We start from the raw sequence: 24,253 nt of genomic DNA, 5'->3' as shown, positions 1-24,253 counted from the left end.
CCGTTCTCCTCTGTTAGAGGACAAAGCAAAAGGGCATCACGATCGGGAGATCTACGGAAAGCCGAAGGTACCAAAAGAATAGAATAGGAACCAAAACACAACTCTAACAGGAAAAGAGCAAAGTGAGCCACAGACAGAAATGAGGAGATTTGGTGTCTATTTGTCAACGTTTATTTTCTTGAAGAACCCCGGGACATCAACAACAAGTTAGCTTAGCAGTTAGAACAAACGCCCACAGCGACTCATCGCCGATTTAACCTTTATTTACACGACCTTTCTCGTGGACTATTTTGTCATCAGCTCTAGAAATGGGCAAGAAGAAGACTTCCTGACCACAATCTCGGCCTTCGATCGGTCCAAATGAGAACAGGAAGCGTTTGCAGCGTCGGAGCTAGCGAAGCAGCAAGTGGGCGCATTTGGGGCACGGCCGGAGGGGACACGTCCCATGTCCGTCCCCGCTTCTCTTGTCCCCGCCAAGAAATAGGACGTCATCGCGATCAAAATGAAATGACGATGAATGAAAGAGATAAAGACAATGCGAGAAGGTTAAGAAAGAGAGAGGGAGATATGGGAAGAAAGAAGGAATGAAAAAACAAGGGGGAAAAGGGATAAAGACAAAATGAGACAGAGAGAAGAGAGAATGAAAAAAGAAAGACATAGAGAAAGAAGGGAAAAAGAATGAAAAAATAGAAAGGTTGCCGAGAAAAAAAAGAGAAAGGAGAGAGAGAGAAAATGAAAAAAAAAAAGAATGAAAAGGGCAAGAGTTCTCTCCTGAGAGAAAGAGAGAGAGAAACAAAGGGAGAGAGAAGAGTCATGAAAGCGAGAAAGAGAGAAAGAAAGAGTGAAAGAAAAAAGAGAGAAAGAGAGAAAAATAATAAGAGAGAACAAATTAAAAAGAAAGAGGGTGAAGAGATTGAGAGAGGGACAAAGAAAAAGAATGAAACAGAGAAAGACAGAGGAAGAGAGAAATAGAAAACAGAATTCGAAGAGAAAGTAGAAAAATAATGAAAAACAAAAGGAGAAAGAGAAAAAGAGAGATAGAGGGTGACTGACGACCTTGGGCCTGGCAAGGTCAGCGTGACCTGCAGGCTCCATCCCTAGCGTCTGCGGCTACATCTTTCACCCGGCTTAGCTAAGATTGCGTAAAACTTTCAACGGTTGCCTTGACAATGACAGGTGAAGGGGCGTGGCCTGCTCCCACCGGCACACAAAACACTTTAGTCCAGGGCTGTCAAACTCACGGCCCGGGGCCCAATTGCGGCCCTCAAGATGATAGTTGGAGACCCCTGCTTCAGTGTCTTTTGGTGAAATTAAACCATCGGCTAACTTGCTAGCTAGCTTGCTAGCTGGGCTGCTGTTTTTCACTCCAAACGGAAGACAGAAATAAATATGAGGAAAATAAATATAGGTGCCGGCCTTAAAGATTTTGCTGTTAGCCTAGCCTAGCATGTTTGGATTGAAATCATGCTTTAGAGTTGAAGAAGTTTTGCAGACATGCTAAGTTAGCGAGTGGCTAGTTGTCTGTAGCAAGCTCACAATGTCGAACACACCGAGCGATTGAACACGGCGGTGTTCGTGCTAAGCTAGGCTAACAAGTGAGGCTCCTATGTACTCAAGGCAGAAGCTAGTGGATGATATTAGAAGATCCTCCAAAAACTGGTTAGCGTTTAGCTTTGCACGCTCCCCCCTGCTGGCGAACCTGAAAAGGACAAAAACAACAACAACAACGAGAAAGAGTTCGGGGGTGACGCCTTTTGACTCAAGAGCCCAACCGGTCTTTTTGTCCTAGCGGGGCCCCTGAAGGCCAAACAGTCTAACTCTGGAGCCACCTAAGATCAGGCCCTCTCAGCAACAGTCCGCTAAAGGCGGGGACCACCGGGATCCCGTAGTCCAAAAGTCTTGCGGTCCAGGCCGAAACAGCAAGAAAACAAGGGGGAAAACTGTATTTGTTCCTGTCCTGGGAACAGGAGACGCAAGTGAGGATGGACGTCTCAGAGACGCGTGACGGCTCTTAGGTGCCCACCAGGACACTCAGGGTCAAGTCTTCAGGCCAGGAAGGGGAGGAGCCTCGCCACCAGGGCCAAAGGGGCCAGCTAGCTAGCCGGCTACCTAACCGGTCATCTGGCAGCTTGGCTAACAACATGTCAGCTATCTAGCTAGTTAGGTGGCTGGCTAGCTAGCATCGCGTGGTGGCGAGGACGGTGGACTTCCTCCGCCCCCTCCGAGGAGCTCCACCGGCGCTTACTGGCGGACCTCGTTTGCGATCAGACTGTCCTCCCCTGAGTGGAAATCCGCCTCGTTGATATTAGCGGCACCGTTGAGCATGTCTTCGTCCTGAGATGAGGTCCGGTCCTCCTCGCCGTTGCCGCCAGGATCGTCCGAGCTGGGGTCCTGCAGCACTTGGGCGATGTACATCTGCTGCTGGGGATAAGAGACAGAGTGTTAGCATGTTAGCTGCCTTGTCAACCACTGATATCTTGTGCTAGGGAAGGGGTAAGCATGTTAGCTGCTATCCAACCATCGCGTCCCACGGGCGCTAATGGTAGCTCATAAGTTGCACGTTACAAAAACAACCTGTAAACCGTAGAAGAACTGGCATCCTGTCTTTCATAACATTTAAAACTCATATCGTTTTACCTGCTGATACAATAGCGTAAAATAGTACTGATCCATCATCAGAACAACGCTAATTATTTTAACGAGATGACGAGCTGATTTTTTGGAATGAAACTCAGGTCTGGTTTCCCTTGCTTTGTGGGTGTGACTTGTTTGCTGTGCCATTGCCTTTCATAAGTTGTTTATTTAGGATTTAAGGACAAACTTTCATCTAGCTTCTTAGGCTTGCTCTAAAAATGATGTCATGGTATTTAACATGTAAAAAAATTTCCTTCCAGGAAGGAATGCCAAACAGTTCCGAGGAACTCCTTGTGTTGCCACCATGAGATGTTCTGAACAGATGGTTTTCTTCAGATGTTCCATGTGTTGCCCCCACACGGATGCCTTCGTATGAACTACAGAGTCCAGGGTTCCCCCAGGATTTTTCCATTCAAATGGAAGACATTTTTAAGACATTTTTAAGACCAAATCCAAAGAAATGTAAGACCAATCTCGCACCTATCCTGGCATACAGACGCGGCAGGCGGACACAGAGTTGTGATGGTATCCTGGCGCTCGTCGCCACCCGGATGTGAATGCAGGGACTTTAAAACCCCGCACTGAAGGAGCAGGGAAGGTACTGCGTACCTGGCAGCTGAGCTCTGGTTTGCAAGGGCAGCCAGCCCACGCTGGCACCAAGAGAGGGACTGGCCCCCGACCCGGAATATGCGTGGGACTGGGGCAGTCGTAAGCAAGGTCGCGCGGAGGTTGGGGATGGGTACGGACCAAGCCCAACGTCGAAGCGACTTGCGAGCCGCCATAGTCCATAAGACGGGACAGAGTATGCCCCCCCCAGGCAACGCCACAGACGGTGACGCACCCGAGGGGCAAAGTGGTTACTGCGCTGAACCCTGCCGGCGACGACCTGGCCATACTGGCGCGACCGCTCTCCCGACCCCTAAATCCCGCATGCGCTCAGCTCATCTTAGGCTTCGGGAGGGTTGGCCCAAACTGACTGTGGGTAGGTGAACTGGAAACGATAGTGCGTCGCCTGGGTGAACCCCATGACGGAGGCTCGCACCCGAATTCCACCATTGTCCCCACCGCCGCGCCGCAAAGGGTTCAGGCGTCAACTGGGGGACTCCTCCTGCTCATTCCCTCGTACAGCCAGAACCCAGTTATACTTTAAATCACTCACTTACAACCAGTGAAAGCTACTCTTTCCTATCCCAAAGTTACTCACGCAGACAAGACAGGAAAACATTTGAGAGTTAAATTTAAGACTTGTAGACCAAATTTAAGACCTTTTCAATGCCTTGATCTGTGTTTATCAAATTCAAAACCTTTTCAAGTTTTTAAGACCTTGGGGGAACCCTGGAGTCTATGATCACCAGGTTTAACCAAAGAAAGAATGATCCATAGCTCAGGACCCTGCCTTCCAGGTCCGTAAAAGTCAGAAATATTCATTGTTAGACGACGTTTGCTTGGAATGTAATGTCTCTGTGTAATCAAGTATCAGTACGTCCCATCAGCTCTGTATTTGTCTCCAAGTTCTTCTGACCCTGAGTCTTTGACACCACAACAAAGGCTACTTGGATTGGGCCTCGCTTTTGAATTGCAGTTTGACAATACCTAAATAATAATTGGACAAGTTGTCCCCCGTGAATTGGAAATCAAAATCGAACAAAAATGAGGTGAGTGCGGCGTCCTCACCTGAGACTTGGACGGTGGGGAGGCGGAGCTACGGGAAGGTCGTCCGTTCTCCACCACTTCAGCGTCCGAGTCCTTAGTGTCGATCTGCGTTGGCGGCAGCGTTAGCAGCAGCGTTAGCGACAGCAGCGTTAAGACGGCGGCATTAGTGACGGCAACGTTAGCAGCGGGTGCATCCACCTACCTTGTAGTTGTGAGCACTCAAGTACTTGAAGTGTCCGAAGCAGACGTGCGACAAGCACACCACGATGGTCACTACCAAAACCACCAGCGTGAAGACCGACGTGGGCGTCTCGAAACCTAAGACCACAACGTTAGCAAGCGAGGGCCTTAAATCCCTGCGCACACCCGGCGCCATCTTGCATTTTGCTTCTGTTGTCAAGTTTAGAGCGGGGGACATTTAGGAAGAAACAACACACAGCTACAGAAAAAGACAACCTTTCATGTCTGTGTTGCAATCTGGCACTATTCTCTTTAGTATGGTTGCCCTGGCACTGTTTTTAGAAATATACGCCAAATTTTAGGCCAGCCCTCTTGCATAATTTCTTTTGGCACAGTAGTAAATATGTGCCCGTGATCTGACTCTATGGTAGGCGCCATTTTGAGTGGTCACACGATCCAAAGGTACGTGAGGTAAACAACTTAAAGTTAAGCTGAAAAAACTTAAATTTATTCCTCGAAATTCAACAGCAGGGGAAGTTATCAGACAGTTCTCATTCGGTATCATCATCCAGTTACAGGAGTTCCCTTTAAACCTCAAGGAACGATGATAAACAAATGCAATTTGGTCTGTTACCATGGCAACCACGAAGACAACAACAGAAAAAACAGCCCTCATTTGCCTTTTTTTCAGTATGTTAGTAAATATGTGCTACTTTGTGACTCTGTGGTAGTCGCCATCTTGAATGGTTCCATTACCCCAAAACACATGACATGAAAAACTTGTAATTAAGCTAAAAATAGCTTTAGCAGATGACATCAAATCCCCTACACTGATGGCGTTAACCTAGCAAGGGCCTCACCTGTCCGCATGGTAGAGAAGAAGAGCAACCAGAAGAGGCAAATAATGGGCGCAGCCACCACCTGCGTGACAGCACCTGAGTGGATCTTCTTGTCCAGCTTGGATGGCAGGTATGCGTAATACATGTTGTAGCGGTCTACCAGATGCTTGAGCAGCATATACATCAGACCTGCAGGAGGAAGGGATGGAGTTAGGACGGGGGTTGGGCTCGTCAGCTAGCGCTAGCTCACCGAAGGGGACGATGATGGGGCAGGTGATGCTGTAGGCCATCACCACCGTGAAGACGTTCATGATCCACGCGTATGCAGCCCCAAACTGGAACTCGTACGCTTGATGCTGAAAAGGCAGGTAAGTCACGTTACCGGATCGTTCTGGTCCAGGATTGCTTTTCAGGACTTCGATAGACTCCATCAAGATCTTTGGTCCTCTGCAACTAGTTATGGTATGGCCTTGCAGAGTGGTCAGATCTTGCTTCTCTAGACTTAGTCTTTTGGGCCTGAAATGTCCAGTCACATAGCGCATTCTGGTCCATGCCTGAAAAACTTGGCCTTGGTCTTTTAAACCTATCAACCCGGGTTAGGATCTTCCTGCCAAACCTGGCTAACTGGATCTCTTGGGACCTTGGCCTTCTGAACCATGCCTGAAAAACCCGGCTGTGGTCTTTTAGACTTACTGAGATCTGGCCTTATGCACCTGGGTTAGGATCCGCCTTCTAGATCTGGCTATCTGGAACTTTCTGGGCTTTTGCCTTCTGGACTATGTTGGCTTAGTGAGGATCTGGCTTTATGCAACCGGGTTAGGATCTGCCTTCTAGACTTGCTTATCTGGATCTTTTTGGGCTTCTTTCCCCTGGACCTCGGGTGATGAATTTAGTCAGGCTCTATCCTTGATTTTTCTCCAGACCCATCTGCAACTATTTAGGATGTGGCCATGCGGATTTAGTCAGAACCTGCCTCTCTAGACCTGGCATCTGTCTTTTACTGATGATCTGGCCTTATGCATGCAGGTAAGGATCTGCCTTCTAGACCTGGCTATCTGGATCTTTTTGGGCTTCTGCCTTCTGGACTAAATCTGAAAACCCTGGCCTTGGTCTTTTGACCTACTGAGGATCTGGCCTTATGCAACCAGGTTAAAATCTGCTTTTTAGACCTACTGTATCTGGATCTTTATAGACTTCTGCCTTTTGGACCAAAAGTGATAAATTTGGCCAGCTTCTGGCCTTTGTTTTCTGGACAGTCTTTGGCACCCATTCGGCATTGTATCGATGCACATAAGGAGGTTTCTCTCACCTGTCTAAGGCTTGTTCATGCCTGAATAACCTGGTCAGGATTTGGCCTTAGTCTTTTATACCTTTTGTAGATCTGGCCTTATGCACAAAGGTTAGGATCTGCGTTCTAGTTCTGGCTATCTGGATCTTTTTGGGCTTTTGTCTTCTGGACATGAGGTGATAAATTTGTTTAGGCTCTGGCCTTAGTGACACTGGACTTGGTCATTGGGACCCGCACTTTATTGTGTCTATTCTCATAAGAGCTCGTCGTATTACTCACCCTCTTGACATTGCGTCTGTCTGCGGCGGACGGTGCCAAGCAGAGGCGTATCATGTACATGAGGAGACCCGGGATCCGGAGAAGGTCCATGGCGTTCCCGATGAACGCCGACGCAATTACGTAGTTGACGAAGAAAGCCCCATTGTCGGGCAGGAACACGCACCTGAGGGGCAATGAGACCACGTGACCGCCTTAGTCCCCGTAATAAAAAAAGGAAAATAGGGCGGACTCACTCGAAGCGGACCGTGCCGTCGGCCAAGAACTTTTTGTCAAAGAGCCAGCGGAAGAATACGTCCAGGCTGAAAGGCACATTTTTGCTGCGGTGTCAGAAACAAATCAAATGGCATTGGCATGACAAACAACATTACCTGCTGAGTCCAAGGGAGGGCAGCAGAAGAACCATGAAGATCAAAAACGTGTAACACTTGTGCATGGTGGTCCGATTTTCTCCAGACCTGCAGAACCAGCATAAACATCAACATGCTTTCATCTCAGAGACTGGAATCTACTTTGCAGTCTAATCCAGGACGTGGAGATACTGCTCCAGACCTGGTCCAGTGTGCCTCGAAGAAGGCCGAGTAGTAAACGATGGTCGGCAGCAGGGCGGAGAAGGCCCACAGAAGCAATGTGGGGAAGAACTGGGTCACGATGGGATTCTGCAAAGGCACAAGCAGTGTTGGCGCAGTGGCACTAGGACCGGTCAGGTGCTGTGCCCGTGTCCTTACGTTGAGGTACTCCACCGGCTTGGTGACGTTGAATTTGTCCATGGTGGAGATGATGATGGCGGGTGTGGTAAGGAAGAAGAGAAGCAGGAACAGGATGCAATTGATGATCAGACAGCGGATCCACCAGGAGACACCACCCAAAGACAGATGCTCCCTGAAAGCCGAAATATTAGCCAGAGAAAGCGGCGGCGGCCCCGGGACTCGGACCGGAACCCACCAGCGCACGTTCTGCGGGTCAGGCGCGTAGGAAACGTTCCAGTTATGTACGTGGAGCGCTTCGCTGAACTGCGAGGATCGCGGCTCCTGGCGACAACGGCAACCCTGAACCTGGCAGGCGTTAAAGTCCTTCAGGATTCTGCCGAGACAAATATCCTGGTAAGGAAGTGGGCGGACCGGGATGCCGGCGCTACCCAATGAGCTTACATGGCCGTCATGGCCTCGTTCTGGAAGGTGACGAAGGCCATGCCCAGCGGTTTAGTGTGGACCTTTTCCTTCTCCTTTCGGTACTCCTCCTTCAGCTTGGCCTCCCTCTTGGTGTAGAAGCTGACCGCTTCCTCCTGCAGACACCGAGATAGGAGAGGTGACATAACGATCATGACGGTAATTAACCGCTGCGTAGCACGTAGCCCGTGGCCTAAAAGCAAGATCGGGTGACCTCTTCGCAGCCGGCAATGGCGCAGCAGCAGAGATGGCCGCAGGGTTTAGGGTTGATCATGGTGGGCACGTGCTCCTTGGCCATCAGGTCCGTGAAAAACTTCTTACTGCGCTCCGTCTTCTTCCTGCCGTGGTACCGAAAAGAGTGTCAAGACGTGGCCTCTGGCACCGTCGGGCGGCATTTTCCGGGGGCGCCACTCACCTCTCGGCATTCAGAGACATGAGTTTTGCCACGTTGTAGCAGACTCGAGCTTCCAGGACCGTGCAGTTGTCGTACGCCTGCCTGAGGGACACGAAACGGTAAAGCCCCGCCCACATCTGGCGCTACCAACATGCCCCGCTACTGGCAAAACCTGCCATTCTGCTTTGGGCGGCATATGTGTGTGGTGGTAAGGGAGGGAGGGGGCATTTTTGCAGGAAAATGGCATCCAGCACCACCCGTGTGAAAATGAATGTAGGAGTCTCAAAACCTGAGACGCTAAAGTTAGCCAGTGATAGCCACAAGCCCCGCCCACACCTGCTTTGGGTGGTAGGTGTGCAGGAGGGGAAACGGCAAGCTGCCTAAAGCATGACCACCCCCACAAAAACGGGCATAAGAAAATAGTTTCAAACCGACACAAAAAAATACAAACATGAACAAAAACACATCCAAAGAATGACCAAACACACAGCCGAAAATGACCCCAAAAACAGATTAAAAAACATCAACTAACAAAAAGAACATAAATAAATAAAGCAACAGAATTGAACAGTAGGGGAGGTTATTTTTCAAACACGCTACAATTCCATTTCTATATCATGGTCCAGTCACTGGAGTTCCCTTTAATCCTCGAGGAAAGATGACAAGCGAATGCATTTTCGTCTGTTACTGTAGCAGCTACCACGTCTGTGCGGCACATTATTCTCAACCGTATGGTTTCCCTGGGGCTGTTTTCTAAAAATCTAGGGCCCATTTTACGTCACACAACCCCGATTCTTGGTTGTTTGAGTGCAATAGTAAATATGTGCTCGTTTTCATCATGGCTATCTGACTGGTCACGTGATCTGAAAACACGTGACCTAAACAACTCGGAGTAGAGCAGAAAATTCCCTGATTTCTTCAACTGAATCGGAGTTTCCTATAATACTCTGGGACAGACGACATGCAAATGCAATTGGGTCTGTTACTATAGCAACCGCCAAGGACGAGCATGCAAAAAGAGGACTTCTGCATTAAGTGTGGGCTGTCATGATTGCCGATTCAATTGGCGCCAACACCCATGAGAGCTGATTGGCTAAGAGACTCTTTTTAAACCCCCGGCAATTAAGAGGACGCCGTCAGATCGTTGCGACCCTATGCTTCCAGCTAGGCAAGCTCATTCCGTCCGACATTTTTCCTGCCCTGTTTTCCTCCGCCTGATACCATTGCCGACCTGTTTCTGGACCTGATTCTGCCCTGTTCTGCCATCCAGACATCCGACCTGTTTTGCCCCGCTACCTGCCTGACACCTGTTGCCGACCTTGTTTCCGAACTCGATACCGCCTTTGCTCTCCCGTCCCGGCTAACGACTAGTATTCCTGCAAATCTACGATCGTCCTCGCTCGAAGCGGAAGTGCCACTTCGGCGTTTCCAGCCATCAGCGACCCGTGTCCGTCGATCCTCGGATCGTGGAAGCAGGCCCTGCTCTCCCTCTTTATCAATAAAACTGAGTAAACGAACGCTACTGGGTCCTGTCTCCGTTTCTGGTCTGTGACAGTGGGCGGTGCTTAAGAAACCCAAAGGCTGTCCCTGGTAGGTTTCGGCACTTACTCAAAGTGTTGCTTGATCTGATTCTCCTCGGCGTATTTGGAGATGCCGTTGATGAAGAGCGTCCGCTTCACCTGCGAGAAAGACGGGCGTTATTCGGGCGCTGTTGTCCGACCGGCCGGTCATCCGCCCTGCCGGTCGTCCGTCCTCACCAGGTCGTCCTCTTTGTAGTGCATCTTGGAGGTGTGTCTTCGCATGCTGTAGACGGTGAGCAGCAAGTACATGAAGGCGAAGGACGTGTGCAGCCACAGCAGGTTGGTCCTGCGGGTCGAAAGGAGCGCCCCTTTAGCCGGCTGGCGTGAGCTAGCGTTTACGCCCTTCCAGAGGCGCCTACGTGCAAAACCAACTCACCCCGACTTGAGATTGGCGATGGTGGTGCGCCCGAAGCTGTAAGCGTTGTTTTCTGCCAGACGGAAAAGGGCAAAAGGGGAGAAGAGTAAATAGATGAAGTCATTTGGTTGGCTTTTAAGTCCCATTTCTGTGTCCAGCCCAGGGGTCGGGAACCTGTGGCTCAGGAGCCATGTACAGCTCTTTTCGTGTGTACGTACGGCCCATGCAATGATTTGATCTGTTGATACCAGCAGAGCCAACGGACACGTATAAACATCCAAGGTTGTACGGGTCCAAATGGGCTTCGGTCCAACTGATATAGGACAAGGTGTTCCACCAACAAACCCATTTTGGGCTGTCACTCGCTCAATAATCCTTTAGATTGAAGGATTTTATACATTTGACTATAAAGGATTTTATACGACTGAATACAAGTTACATTTATTGCATTAAATGCTTTAGTTATTTACTGACTGTGCCTTTATTCAATGAGCAGTGAAAGTTCAGGGCAGGCATAAGTGGTTGTTTACAGGAACGGGACGTACTGCTGATAACACAATCAGCACATCCAGACGCTGGTGACGCAGAGAGGCCCGGTGTTGTTTTGAGGAAGCCAGACATCAAGGCGCTCGTCTATGAGATTGTGAAGCCCAGGGGGCTTCCTTGTCACGCCCATGGGAGGAGCCGGCACACCATTATGCGGGACAAAATGGCCAATAAGAGAAAGCTAAAGGACTTCAGAAGAAGGCGTCAGATAGACTCCAACGTCACTTCGGCCGTCTTCGATGGAGTACACTTAGTTAAATTGTTAGGGTAAATAAATCTGAGAATTTGGTTAATGGAGTCAGATAACTCATTCGAACAATTTGGTAAACGGTACATTTTGATAATTAATTCCCAACAAGATGGAAGCTCATGAAACAATACTCGTTGTTGAGACACTTTATGATGAAAAAGCCACAGAACAAACTTTTAGTTTGACCCAGAAGCTCCAGCAAAGCACCTAGAGCAATTTGATTGGGTGGGCAGTAAAAATGGGCGGAACTATACACATACTGTGGGCACTCCTTCACCTCGCCCAGAACCGTCTGCACTGAAGGTAGACTGAAAACCGTCTCTACCCCAATAAATCGAACTTTTTTTGCTTTTATGGCTCTTTGGCTCACAAAGGTTCCTGACCTCTTGTCTAGCTCTTTAGTCAAGTCCCACATATTTATCCAGCTTTTAATTCAAATCATATTCCTTTGTCTAGCCTAGGGGTGTCAAACTCATTTGAGCTCGGGGACACTTGGTAGAAAAATAACTCACGGGGCTGGACAAGAGAGAGAACGAGAGAGAACGAAAGAGAGAAAGAAAGAGACAGCAACCGAAAGTGAGAGAGAGAGCAGAGACAGAGCGAACAAGAGACAAAGGAGAAAAAAACAGTGCAAAAGAGAGAGAGTGAAAGAGATAGAGAAATGAAAGAGAGTGATAAAGACATATAGTGAAAGAGAGAAAAAAGAAAGAGAAAAAGAAAGTCGTGAGAGTGGTAGAGAAACAATGAAAGAGGGAAGAGACAGACGGTGAAAGAGAGAGAGAGGGAGAGAGAGACAGAGAGAAAGAAATAAAGAGAAAGAAAGAGATGTAGATAAATAGAGAGAGAAATTGAGAAAAAGAAAAAGTCAGACTGTTAGAGAAAGAACGAGAGAGAGAAAGAGAGAGTGAGAGAGAGAGGAGAGTGGTGCCTGGCCTTGTCAAACTCCAGTGGATCTATTTCGAACTGCAAGTCATTTTTCTCTTGCGCTTCTCCGGGTATTGTCTCTCGGGCCGAAACGAAACCCTCGGCGGGCTTGTTCCTGCTTGCCGGTCGCATGTTTGAGACCTTTGGTCTCGCTTTTGAGTTAAATGCCGTGTTTTTGTCTAGCTCAGAGAAGAGCGTTTAAGAGCAGGTGGCAATTTCTCATCCCAAGTCTGGTTTTCCCCTGTTCTCCTTGCAAGATGTCTTCTCTCCACATTGTGAGCGTCAAGTCAGGCTGTCAAACATCTCCCTTACCCCCTAGCTACGTCCCCCACAAAGGACACGTCTACACTTCCGGGGGCCTAGGGGGGTCCGCGAGGGGAGAAGGGGGCTCCGCGGGAGGAAGGGGGGCTTCTGCGGGGGTCCAACACGTCTACCATCCACAACATGGGCATCCTAAGGAGGACACGCCTCCTTCCTACCTTCTTTGGACGGCGGTCCGGCCGCTCCTTGGTTTCTCAGCAAATCTTTATCGATTATTCTCACTGAAGACAAATCAGAAAAATCATCGCCACCAAAAATCAATTGGTTCAATTGGAAGTGGACCATTGGACAGCACTTCCTCCATTGGACTATTATTCCTCGCTATCGTTTGTGGTTCTGACTGTCATCCGCCCGTCTCGTTTCTGTTCTTTGATTTGCACACCCGATGAGGCCGACCTGCTTTTGTAACTGAAGTTATATACTATTTTATACACTGTTTTATCTTGCGTAAAGTCAAATTTACTTGTTCTTAAATCTGACTTCAGTGTTTGAGGGCAAACTATGAGAGAAGGTTTGTCGTGAACCGCACTTTGCCTTGGAACGTGTCTTTTCTTCCATTCTGTACACATAACAATGATTTATCACCTTGCCTGGAGTGGGGGGAAATGTGCCTGGCAGGTCCTATCACCCCTCCTCCCATTCTTCAATCATGAATGGGAAATTTGCATCGAGGACGGCGCGGACCAATCAGCCAGAGGCTTGGTCATGGGGCGTGAACATTTCATCGCCACGTGTCATAAAAGTGGGCAACCCTGGAAGCCCCCGTTGTCTCCTGCACACGGTTGTAAAATTGGCACAGGCAGAGACCTGATTTGTTCAACTCTTTCATTCGGCTAAATAAATTAATAAGTGGACTATTCTCGGCTTGATAACCTCCGACTTTTGGGCATGCTCCAACTGTAAGGGTTTGGACAAGACACGTGAAGTGTCTTCGGAGTCAGATTTCAGTTTAAGAAATGTTAAAACCTTACATAACCTAGGACAGTGCTTGGAAAGGTGATCCCAGTCGAGATCCATTCCGCCCTCATTGAAAAACCGCGACTCAAAGCCAGAAATAAGAATCCCTTTTTTTCAAACGTATCCAACTTTAAAGCAGAGCAAGTAGAAAGCAGAGGAAGGGGTTGTGGCTGTAGAGCTCAAGCAACGTCTCAATAGGTACCGGTTTCAAAATCATGCTATTTGAGGGGTCTTTGAGCATTCACTGTCACGGTCAACGAACTTCCGCCCCGCAAGACGTGGGTTTCGACTCGGTCCTGTTCCTGTTGGTATTTCCTGTCCGGTACTGCTCCCGTTTATTTTGTCCTGTTTAATTTCGGTTTCCAGTTTTTGATTTTGTCTATTTTTGTCCTGTTTATTATTTTCTCCAGTTTTCGTTCCCATCTAGTTCGTCCTGTTTATTTTCGACATCCTGATTCATTATCTATCCTGTCTGTCCCGTCCTGTTCAGTATTGACCCCATCCGTCCGATATCAACTCAGGCAATTGGAATCGATCTTGTCGGTCTCTGTCTTCCTGTCTTTCCACGCCAGACCGCTCTCTAACGTGCATGACTCCCCATCTCCCGTAATATCAAAGGCTTGTGTGAGAACGTCACGCGTTTGGGTCCTGATCCTGTTCTGGTTCAGGACATTCGCACATCAATTATACACTCGTGACCTAAATTTGGTGGATTATTCGCATCTATTGTTATTATTCCAGATTGTCTTGTGATACCAATATTCCTGAAGTGTTTGTTCTGTGTCAATACACAAGAGACACAATGACTATGCAAGTGGCGCATAAAATAAGCATATCCTTCTTTTCTATTCCTTTTCCGACACGTTACGATAACTTTGCTTTTGTTCTCGGACTCATTTCATTCACTCTACTTCTTTTTTCACAAAATAAAATAACCCCAAAAAACGAAAGCACTTAAGGTATCTACTTGCATATGAGATGCTTCGAAACAGCCACATACCGAAAGAAATTCATACCCCAAATATCAAAAGATATAAAAGGATATAAATGTAACATTTTTAAACCAGCAGAGCTTCAAAGGCCGGCACTCGTACACCGTTTTCCTTTTCGTTAGTCCGATACTGCTAACTATTGAGGCGGAAAAAGGAAATACAACCAACAGAATTAAAATAAAATGAGATGTGCTCCCTTTCACAAACAATAGGGATGCCGCCGATGGACAAAACAGGAAGAAGAGATGGAGCAGGGCATCATTATATCCTCCATTTTTTTATCTTCTTAGCATTATTTTGCCAAGGGCCCGGGACCCTAAACTATGAAACTATGATTCGTGGAACTGCAGAAGTTGGGAAAGTGGGTCTCGAACCAACTTGGAGTTGTTTTATCGGTTATATAAACGTCAAACGTGCTGTAAGGAATTTAAGAACTTTGTGACTCTTTGGCGCCGTCTCCTGGCTTAAAGTCATGATTGCAGTCTTGGACGCGTTTCCACGCTTTTCTACCTAATGGGAGTCGCTCGAAGCCAGATCAAAGCACCGATGACAAAGGCTCTTTGAACTCCTTGTTGACGCGAATTTCATGGGGAAACTTGTACCCGACGAGGAGGAAAAAGGGATTTGGCAAATGAAGGATTTTATATTTTAGAACGACCAAATACAAATGACATTTAAATGCAAAAGATATTCACTGGCTGAGCTGTGGGGCGGGGTCAATGTAACCTAGTGGAGAATGATTTTTACAGAAAACAGCAGGAACTGGGACAAGGGCTGACGCGAGAGGAGCCTCTGTGACGCAGGAAGGCAGGCATTGTTTGGAGAAGTTGTTCTGATAAGCTCTGCTGATAAGAGTTTTTTAGACATCGCGACGCCCTTCGGCGAGGAGGTGGTGAAGCTGGACCATGGGAGGAGCCGGCACGCCAGCTTGTGAAAAGACGTGGGAAGATCGGAAGGAGATCGGAGAACGAGAGGGTCAATCGGGAGAAAGGAGGCTCGACGAAGAGCGATAATAAATCAGCTAATTCGGCTAACTCGATGGAATTCACTTAGTTAAATACTTTAAGAAAATAGATCTGCCCCTGTGTGAAAATGTTGGCTATTCTTGACCATCTTTTCCCAAAAAGAAACGAGCATGCATTGTTAGGAGGTGTTTGGTTAATGGACTCATTCGAACAATTTGGTAAACGATAGATTTTTAAGATTTAATTCCGACGAGGAGGACCAAAATCTCACCCAAGAGGTCGCCCGAGAAGTTGACGGGCAGCACGATGCCAACCGACAGGACGCCGACCACCACCAGGAGGCCGATGATGTGCCGCTGGAAGGACAAGTAGTGCACGGCGTCCTCGCCGCATTTCTCACGGATTTCCTCGTCCCTGCCGAAACGGGGAAAACGTGCCGCTCGGTCAATCGGCGCCCCCGACTGGCCGGGCGGCAGGTTGGCGCAAAACTCACTTGATTCGGAAGATGGCCGTCAGCCAGGAGCAGAAGCCCTGTCGCCGCACGACAAAAGAAAAACAAAATGGAGGATGTCAAGACAGGAAGCCAATGGCCAAATGTCCCTGGGTTATACACCAAAGCTAGGCAAACTATGGCCGGGGGGCCACGTGCGGCCCGGCATGCTCAAATATATCCCGGCGATGTTTATAAATTTTGTGAAAAGTACAACTCGTTTTTGGTTCCAAAAAACTAGACTTTATATCGTTATTTTGCTCATAAACCAAAAACTACTTCTACAGTAATACTACAAAAATATGAATACGAAAATACCACAAATTTAGAACTACAGTCATACTACGGACATATTACAAAAGTAGATCTGAAAGAAAAACTGGGACCGTCAACAATAATATTACAGTAATACTGAGAAACACTACTAGAGTAATACTACAAAAATAATTAATACAGAAATACCACAAATTTAGAATTACAGTCATACTACGGACATTTTACAAAAGTAGATCTAGACGAAAAACTGGGACCATCAACAATAACATTACAGTAATACTGAGAAATACTACTACAGTAATAGTACAAAAATATGAACACAGAAATACCACAAATTTAGAACTACAGTCATACGACGGACATTTTACAAAAGTAGATCTAAACAAAAAACTGGGACCGACAACAATAACATTACAGTAATACTGAGAAATACTACTACAGTAATACTACAAAAATATTACTACAGAAATACTACAAATTTAGAACTACAGTCATACGACGGACATTTTACAAAAGTAGATCCAAACAAAAAACTGTGGCTGTCAACAATAACATTAAAGTAATACTGAGAAATACTACTACAGTAATACTACAAAAATATTAATACAGGAATACCACACAAAGAAGATCTAAACAAAAAACTGGGACCGTCAACAATAATATTACAGTAATACTGAGAAATACTACTACAGAATGACTACAAAACTGGATCTATTGTTTTACTTTAATTCTGAAAAGAAAACAAATACTACAAATATACTAGAACAGTCATGCTATAATATGTATATTCTACTACAGAAATAGTAAAACTATAGCAATACTACAAAAATACTACGAAAAAACAAATGCAGGGGACCTAATAATGTATATTTTTCTACTTTAATTCTGAAAAGAAAACAAATACTACAAATATACTAGAACAGTCATGCTATAATATGTATATTCTACTACAGAAATAGTAAAACTAGAGCAATACTACAAAAATACTACGAGAATACTAATACAGGGGACCTAATAGTGTATATTTTTTTACTTTAATTCTGGAAAGAAAACAAATACTACAAATATACTAGTACAGTCATGCTCTAATATTTATATACTACTACAGAAATAGTAAAACTAGAGCAATACTACGAAAATACTACGAGAATACTAATACAGGGGACTTAATAATGTATATTTTTTTACTTCAATTTTGAAAAGAAATACTACCATAATACTTTGAGAGAAATACAACAGTAATACCACAAAAAGACTACTACAGAAATACTGCATGAATATCCCGAAAATACAACGAATCAAATATCAAATGAAACAGGGTGGAGACATTTGTTGGCCTGGAGAGGGATGGGCAACAGCAGGCTGTACTTGCCCAAGACAAACCACGGGAAATGCGCCCCCTAGTGGTGAAGGGATCCAAGCAAGCAAGCAACCAGGTGTCTGCCTGGATCTTTAGTCATAAATAAGAACAATTGCATAAGTCTCCAGACCCCCAAATCTCCAAAAGGAAGCCAAACCCTGTTATATGAAGGCCCGCCCACCTCCGACCTGCTTACTGTTTGAGGGGATTAGCATTAGCATTAGCATTAGCTCGGGCGGATTCGGACGAAACCCCGCTGCCGTCCGTGTTCCTGTGACGACATCATAGGTTAGCTTAGCATTAGCTCGGGCGGATTCAAACGTCAACCCGCCGCCGTCCGCGTTCCCGCGACGACATCGTCGGTTATCTTAGCATTAGCTCGGGCGGATTCGGACGAAACCCCGCCGCTGTCCGCGTTCCCGCAACGACATCAGTGGTTAGCTTAGCATTAGCTCTGGCGGATTCAAACGTCAACCTGCCGCCGTCCGCGTTCCCGCGACGACATCGTCGGTTATCTTAGCATTAGCTCGGGCGGATTCGGACGACAACCCGCCGCCGTCCGCGTTCCCGCGACGACATCATAGGTTAGCTTAGCATTAGCTCTGGCGGATTCAAACGTCAACCTGCCGCCGTCCGCGTTCCCGCGACGACATCGTCGGTTATCTTAGCATTAGCTCGGGCGGATTCGGACGACAACCCGCCGCCGTCCGCGTTCCCGCGACGACATCATAGGTTAGCTTAGCATTAGCTCTGGCGGATTCAAACGTCAACCTGCCGCCCTCCGCGTTCCCGCGACGACATCGTCGGTTATCTTAGCATTAGCTCGGGCGGATTCGGACGACAACCCGCCGCCGTCCGCGTTCCCGCGACGACATCATAGGTTAGCTTAGCATTTGCTCGGGTGGATTCGGACGACAATCCGCCGCCGTCTGCTTCACCGCAATGACATCGGCGGTTAGCTTAGCATTAGCTCAGGCGGATTCAAACGACAACCCGCCGCCGTCCACGTTCCCGTGACGACATCTGCGGTTAGCTTAGCATTAACTCGGGCGGATTCAAACGACAACCCGCCGCCGTCCGCGTTCCCGCGACGACATCATAGGTTAGCTTAGCATTAGCTCGGGCGGATTCAAACGTCAACCCGCCGCCGTCCGCGTTCCCGCGACGACATCGTCGGTTATCTTAGCATTAGCTCGGGCGGATTCGGACGACAACCCGCCGCCGTCCGCGTTCCCGCGACGACATCATAGGTTAGCTTAGCATTAGCTCGGGCGGATTCAAACGACAACCCGCCGCCGTCCGCGTTCCCGCAACGACATCATAGGTTAGCTTAGCATTAGCTCGGGTGGATTCGGACGACAATCCGCCGCCGTCTGCATCACCGCAATGACATCAGCGGTTAGCTTAGCGTGCTAAGAGTAAGCGTACTCACGTTGTCGCGTTGTTCCAAGTCCACGGAGCTGGAGACGGACGTCAGGCGCTCGTAGCGGTCGGGCGTGTCCGAGTGCATGGCCCCCGACGTCACGCTGAGGAGAGCCAAAAACGACATTGAGCGCTTTTACCCGTTAGCCTACACGCTAAGCGCGGACCGGGAGCTAACACCGCACGACTTCCTGGTCTTGGCTAGCACACCACAGGGACAAGGTGGACACCGTACACCAGACCTTTTACCTTTTGACCGGCTCATAGTTATCCCGGTCCCGTCTTCGGCTGTTTTCATGTTGGGGACAAGCAGGAAAAAAGGTTAGCATCTCGCCTGCCGCGGCTAGCCCTTCTTTTGGTCTCCAGTCGATATAAAGTTGCGGGCGGCTGATTGCTTAGCCCAGTTTGCGTGTTCTCCCCGTGCCCGCGCGGCTTTCCACCCACCATTCCTAAAACGTGCATGGCCCATTGATTGCTCACTCCAAATGGTCCCTAGGTACCGGTGAGCGTGTAGCTGAGAAATAGTCAGTAGACCGGACTTTGGAAATGAAGGATTTTATACATTTGACTATGAAGGATTTTGTACGATCAAATACAAATTACATTTAATGCAAAAGATATTCACTGGCTGGGCTGTGGGGCGGGGTCAGTGCAACCTAGTGGAGAATGACGTTTACAGAAACAGCGGGAACGGGACGTGATAAGATAGTCAGCACATCCGACGACGCAGAAAGTCCCCGATGACGGAGGACGGCAGGCATTGTTTGAGAAATGCTCTCCGCTGTTTTGAATTTTTCAGACATTGCGGCGAGGTGGTGGCGCTCACGTTGGGCTTCATTGGCACGCCCATGGGAGGAGCCGGCACACCATCTTGCGGAAAAAGCGAGAGGATTTCGGAGAAGGCTCGCCAGAGACTCCGACGACACTAATTCGGCCGTATTCGATGGAGTTCACTGAGTTAAATGAGTTGAAATTAAGTCTGACTGGTGGCCGCTAACTTTTTCTCCCGAGTTTCAGACACTGCATAAGTGTAATGTAAGCAAGGTTTCTACTTCAGGGTTCCCCCAGTATTTTTCCATTCTATTAAAGACCTTTCAAGACCACGAGCAAGAGCGCGCAGGGGTCAGGGATCGGTACGGACTGGCCCGGGCGCCATTGAGAGGACGGGACAAAACCTAATGCAGTGTTCTGGATTGCCCGCGTCCCTGCGTCCTAGACCCATCATTTTTGCTGGGGACGCATAGTCTCAAATCAACGCGCGTCCCCGGGACGCAACCTTTTTCCCACAAAATTGTCATTACCCGATTACTTTTTTTTAACAAAGATTTACCGCACTCCAAACTTTTCTTCAGGCACAACCGCCATTGTTGTTTTGGTCTCGCGGTTCGAGTTTTCGTCCGCACGCCGATCCCGGCCACAAGATCTTGTTGTCTAGTGAAAGGAAGTCCGTCTTTTTTTTTTAGAGATCCGGCTTTTTTGGCTCAACTCATTAAAAAGAGCCGGCTCTCCAACGGCTCACTTGCTTTGATGCATTATATTACGAATTACAATGTTGTATAAAGAAGTGAAGAAAAAAAGGAAGTATAAAAGGAGAAAATGAAAAAAGACAGGTTTGTGATTATCCCTTTAATCGGTATATTAGCAACAATAATTTGATGCAGAAAATGAATTCATAATTTGATGATTAAAACTGAATGAATATACAGATTTGTATTATATATTTGTCACCAATTTACAATTTCAACCTGGATAAGACTAAATTTTTGGGAGCCATAGATCTCTGTTGGGACCCATAGATTTTTGAGCATGCGAGTCCCCGGGACTCATCACTTTGTCTAATGTCTTTCAATGTCACATTTTTGAGGACCTCGGGGTAACCCTGTAAATTGTTATCGATGTACAGCGAGTGACGTATTTCGATATTAGACAAATGATCGGGGGGAGGACTTCCTCTGGGTGGCGCTAGGACTCACCTGTCTGCGTCGGTGACCAGCGCCAGGCGTCCGTAGTCCCAGGCCACCTTTCGCAAAATGGAAAAGACGAAAAGCAGGACCTGCGCGAAGAGACGTACGGGTGAGGCGAAAAAAAGACAAGAAACAGAAAAAAACCGGCGTACCAGGAAGCACATGAAGTCCAGGGCGAGGACGGTGGGCACGCCGCCGAAGGGCAGGCCCTGGAGCACCGTGCTGCTGATGCGCGCCGAGTAGCAGTACTCTTTGGAGCCGGGGTCCGACGAGCAGTTGTCCCGGGCCCCGCAGGCCCGGCCTTCGCTGGCCGTCGCCATGGCAACCAGCAGGACCCACAGCATCCTTACCGCCGCATCCTCGGGGTACACCTGCCGGGGCGTGCGGAAGACGCGGGCCGATCACGATCGAGCTCGAATACAGGGACCCTACCCCCCCGCGACTTCGCCCTTCGGTTAAAAGCTCCGCAAAGGTTCCTCGATATTAGCATCGAGGCATCTTTCGCTTTCTTCCGCAGCAGACAGCGCACAGCAAATGCTAGCATGAGCTAGACCAGGGGTGTCGAACTCATTTGAACTCGGGGGACACACGATAGAACAAACATTCTCTCGGGGGCCGGACTAGTAGATTAAAGAGAAAGAAAAAGAGGGATAAAGAAATAAGAGAAAGAGGGAGGGAAAAGGAGAGAGGGTGGGACAAAGAAAGAGAGAGAGGGAGAGAGCGTGAGAAACAAAAGAGATAAAAAGAGAACTAGTGAGAGAGAGGCAAAGAAAGAAGGAGAAAGAAAGAAATCCAAAGAGAAATAGAAAGAGAGGAGAGAAAAGAGAAGGGGGAAGGTGAGAAGGGGAAAGAAGGAGAGAGAGAGAAAGAAAGAAACCAAAAGAAGCTAAAAAGACAGAGAGAGAGAGAGAGGGAAAGAGAAACAAAGAGAAAAAGAGAGACACAGAGAGTGAAAGAGAGAGGGACAGAGAGTGAGAGAAAAAGGAAAGAAAAGAGAGAGAGAGAGAGAGAGAAAGAAATACAAGTTTTTGCGAGAAGCACCTTTCTTTGGCAATATCAAGTTCACATATTTCAACCTGCAGCTTGTTTTTCTCTTGCGCTTCTCTGAGCATTGTCTCGCGGGCCAGATTCAATCCCTTAGCGGGCCTGATCCGGCCCGCAGGCCGCCTGTTTGACACCCCTGGTCTAAGGAATAGCCTTTCCTTCATTGATACTAGCCGGTGTTGACTTGGTATCGGCTCGATATCGACAGTCGGCATCATTAAGCAAGCGAGCGAGCACCCGCCAACCCGACCGGAGCTTCGATCACGTGACGGAGACGTTCTGGTCAGCCGATGACGTCGACGCACGACACCAGCCGAGCCCAGCCGAAACCACCCGAACTGGCCCCGAAGCCATCCGAGCGCTCCCGAATGTCCTCTGCGAACGTTACGTAAGCAACGACCACCACCCCCTTCGTCGCCCCCCGCTACGTGCACGCGCCCGCGTGCATGACGCTGCGGGGCGGATGAGACAAAGGAGGGCGGGAGGACGCGGGAGCGCGCAGCGGCATCGAGCGCGGCATCGCATTTAGGCCTCTCACCTGAGCGCCGCAAGTGGCGTAGCGTCCCCGGCGGCGGTCCCCGGCGGCGGTCCCCGGCGGCGGTCCCCGGCGGCGGTCCCCTCTCGCTCCCTCGTCGGACTCCTCAAACGGTCCCCGAAGCCGTCGAGCCGTCGTGCCGCAACGCGGCGCCGGCCGACGCCATCACTGATCCAGAGAGAGAGAGAGAGAGAGAGAGAGGCAGCTAACGGGCGGCCAAGCCGGTGCACCTGCCGCCCTTGCCCCGCGTCCCCGCGTCCCCGAGTCTCCCTCGCCTTCTTCCGCTCGCCTCCGTCCTCGTCCCAGGTTCCGAAAGGACGATGCGACGGTTCTCAAGAACTGGGCCTGCTTCGGTTTTTTGCTCCACTTCGGGTTTGGGGTCCGTCGCTCGAGACGCTGCTAGTGCGGACGAGGCGCGCCGCGATGCTGGACAGGAGCCGGCAGGGGGCGCCCGAGCGGGCCTTCACAATAAAAGCGCAAAGACGGGAAGTCGCCAAAGTCGTTTCGAGTTTCGCACTAGCTACTTCCGGTGACTGACTCTCTGCGGCTTGATACAGGAAACAAAAGGAATGGTAAATGGTAAATGGTCTGCATTTCTATAGCGCTTTTCAAGTCAATGAAGAGCTCCCAAAGCGCTTTACAATGTGCTTCACACTAACCCACTCACACACCAATTGCAGCCATGCAAGACGCCGACCTGCTTATTGGGGGCATTAGGGGTTCAGTGTCTTGCCCAAGGACACTTCGACATACAACACAGAGGAGCCGGGAATCGAACCTGCGACCTCTGATCCCATTTCAGAATAAATAAAGACAATGATGAGAAATAAGATTTTAAAAAAACAAAGAAAGGAATAAAGAGATAAATAAGAAGACAAAAGCCAGGGTAAAAAAAGAGAAAAAATAGAAGGAATAAAGTGAGAAAAAAGGAGAAAGGGGCTAGAAAAAAAGAAGAACAAAAATAAATAAATAAAAAGGAATAAGGAGAAAAAAATAGTCAATTTTTAGTCAGGGCTTTTGACCCAACTTGAATTCAGCCACTTTTTAGACCATCGGTTCTTTCAGCTCACTCAAAAGAGCCAAAATGGCTCTTCAGATTGTCTTGCTGTCCTGATTACTGATGTAAATCACCTTTGCCTGCTCCTTTGGCAGCAACTTCCTCGGACTCTGATTGGCTCCCTGTCCCTATTCAAACCCACTCCTGTCCGTCCCCTTTGGTCAGTTCGTCTGCGAACCTCAGTTTACTCTAGGCAAGCTTTTTTCGACCCTGACTCCCACCTGTTTTTGCTCACGTCTGTTCCCCAGCTTCGACCCGTTTTTTTGATCCTGACCACGATCACCGGATCGTGGGTGCAACCCTTTCCTTTCTTCTAATAAAACTGTGAGAAACGTCTCTGGCTTCCTGTCTTTCCACGCCAGACCGCTGCCTAACGTGCATAACTCCCCATTTCCCGTAAAATAAAAGGCTTGTGTGAGAATTTCACGCGTTTGGGTCCTGATCCTGTTCTGGTTCTGACACTTGCAGGATGACCCGGCCATTGACATATTGTCAACATCAAATGTAGGTTATTCAGTACTGCTAGAAGGTAAATGGAGTATCCCCATACAGCGGCGCTGATCTAAAAGTCTGGATACTAAGTAGTTCTTCGTAGTTGCTAGACTACAAATTGGCGAAATGACGTTTTATCTTCTAAACGTTAGTTTTTCGTGTTGTTTTATTAAAGTGTTCATTTCAGCGTCATAAGTTTTAGGCACTTGAGAGTCCCGAATGCAATAAAGAGCGTTCCCTTTTTGCCATATCTCCTCTCTGCGTATATTTTAGGGCTACGTCCAACGATG

At 48.2% G+C, this 24,253-nt stretch overlaps 1 protein-coding gene across 3 annotated transcripts; it reads right to left on the bottom strand.

Annotated features, from left to right (window-relative positions):
• Positions 1-148: 148 nt before the first annotated feature.
• Positions 149-22,868, bottom strand: LOC148360458 (mechanosensitive cation channel TMEM63B-like). Of its 3 annotated transcripts, XM_088341297.1 has the most exons (24): positions 22,418-22,868; positions 20,988-21,206; positions 20,845-20,924; positions 18,882-18,975; positions 15,817-15,854; positions 15,595-15,737; positions 12,568-12,630; positions 10,390-10,441; positions 10,191-10,299; positions 10,042-10,112; positions 8,455-8,535; positions 8,254-8,377; positions 8,022-8,155; positions 7,816-7,953; positions 7,599-7,752; positions 7,423-7,529; positions 7,242-7,328; positions 7,107-7,172; positions 6,874-7,036; positions 5,557-5,662; positions 5,328-5,495; positions 4,490-4,605; positions 4,309-4,392; positions 149-2,421 (listed from the first exon to the last, which is right to left on the bottom strand). In XM_088341297.1, exons 2-24 carry the CDS (start codon positions 21,177-21,179, stop codon positions 2,242-2,244), a joined length of 2,550 nt encoding a protein of 849 aa, XP_088197423.1. In that variant the 5' UTR covers positions 21,180-21,206; positions 22,418-22,868; the 3' UTR covers positions 149-2,241. The 3 variants fall into 3 exon arrangements, with proteins under 3 accessions (XP_088197423.1, XP_088197421.1, XP_088197422.1); XM_088341295.1 differs by lacking the exon at positions 12,568-12,630 and having other exon boundaries at positions 22,418-22,867; XM_088341296.1 differs by lacking the exon at positions 12,568-12,630 and having other exon boundaries at positions 149-2,418; positions 22,418-22,867.
• Positions 22,869-24,253: the final 1,385 nt, after the last annotated feature.

This window comes from Urocampus carinirostris, chromosome 8 (genome assembly GCF_059441175.1).
Source record: "Urocampus carinirostris isolate Australia breed hairy pipefish chromosome 8, RoL_Ucar_1.0, whole genome shotgun sequence".
Taxonomy (NCBI): Eukaryota; Metazoa; Chordata; class Actinopteri; order Syngnathiformes; family Syngnathidae; genus Urocampus; species Urocampus carinirostris.
This window is presented reverse-complemented; position numbering and strand designations above follow the sequence as displayed.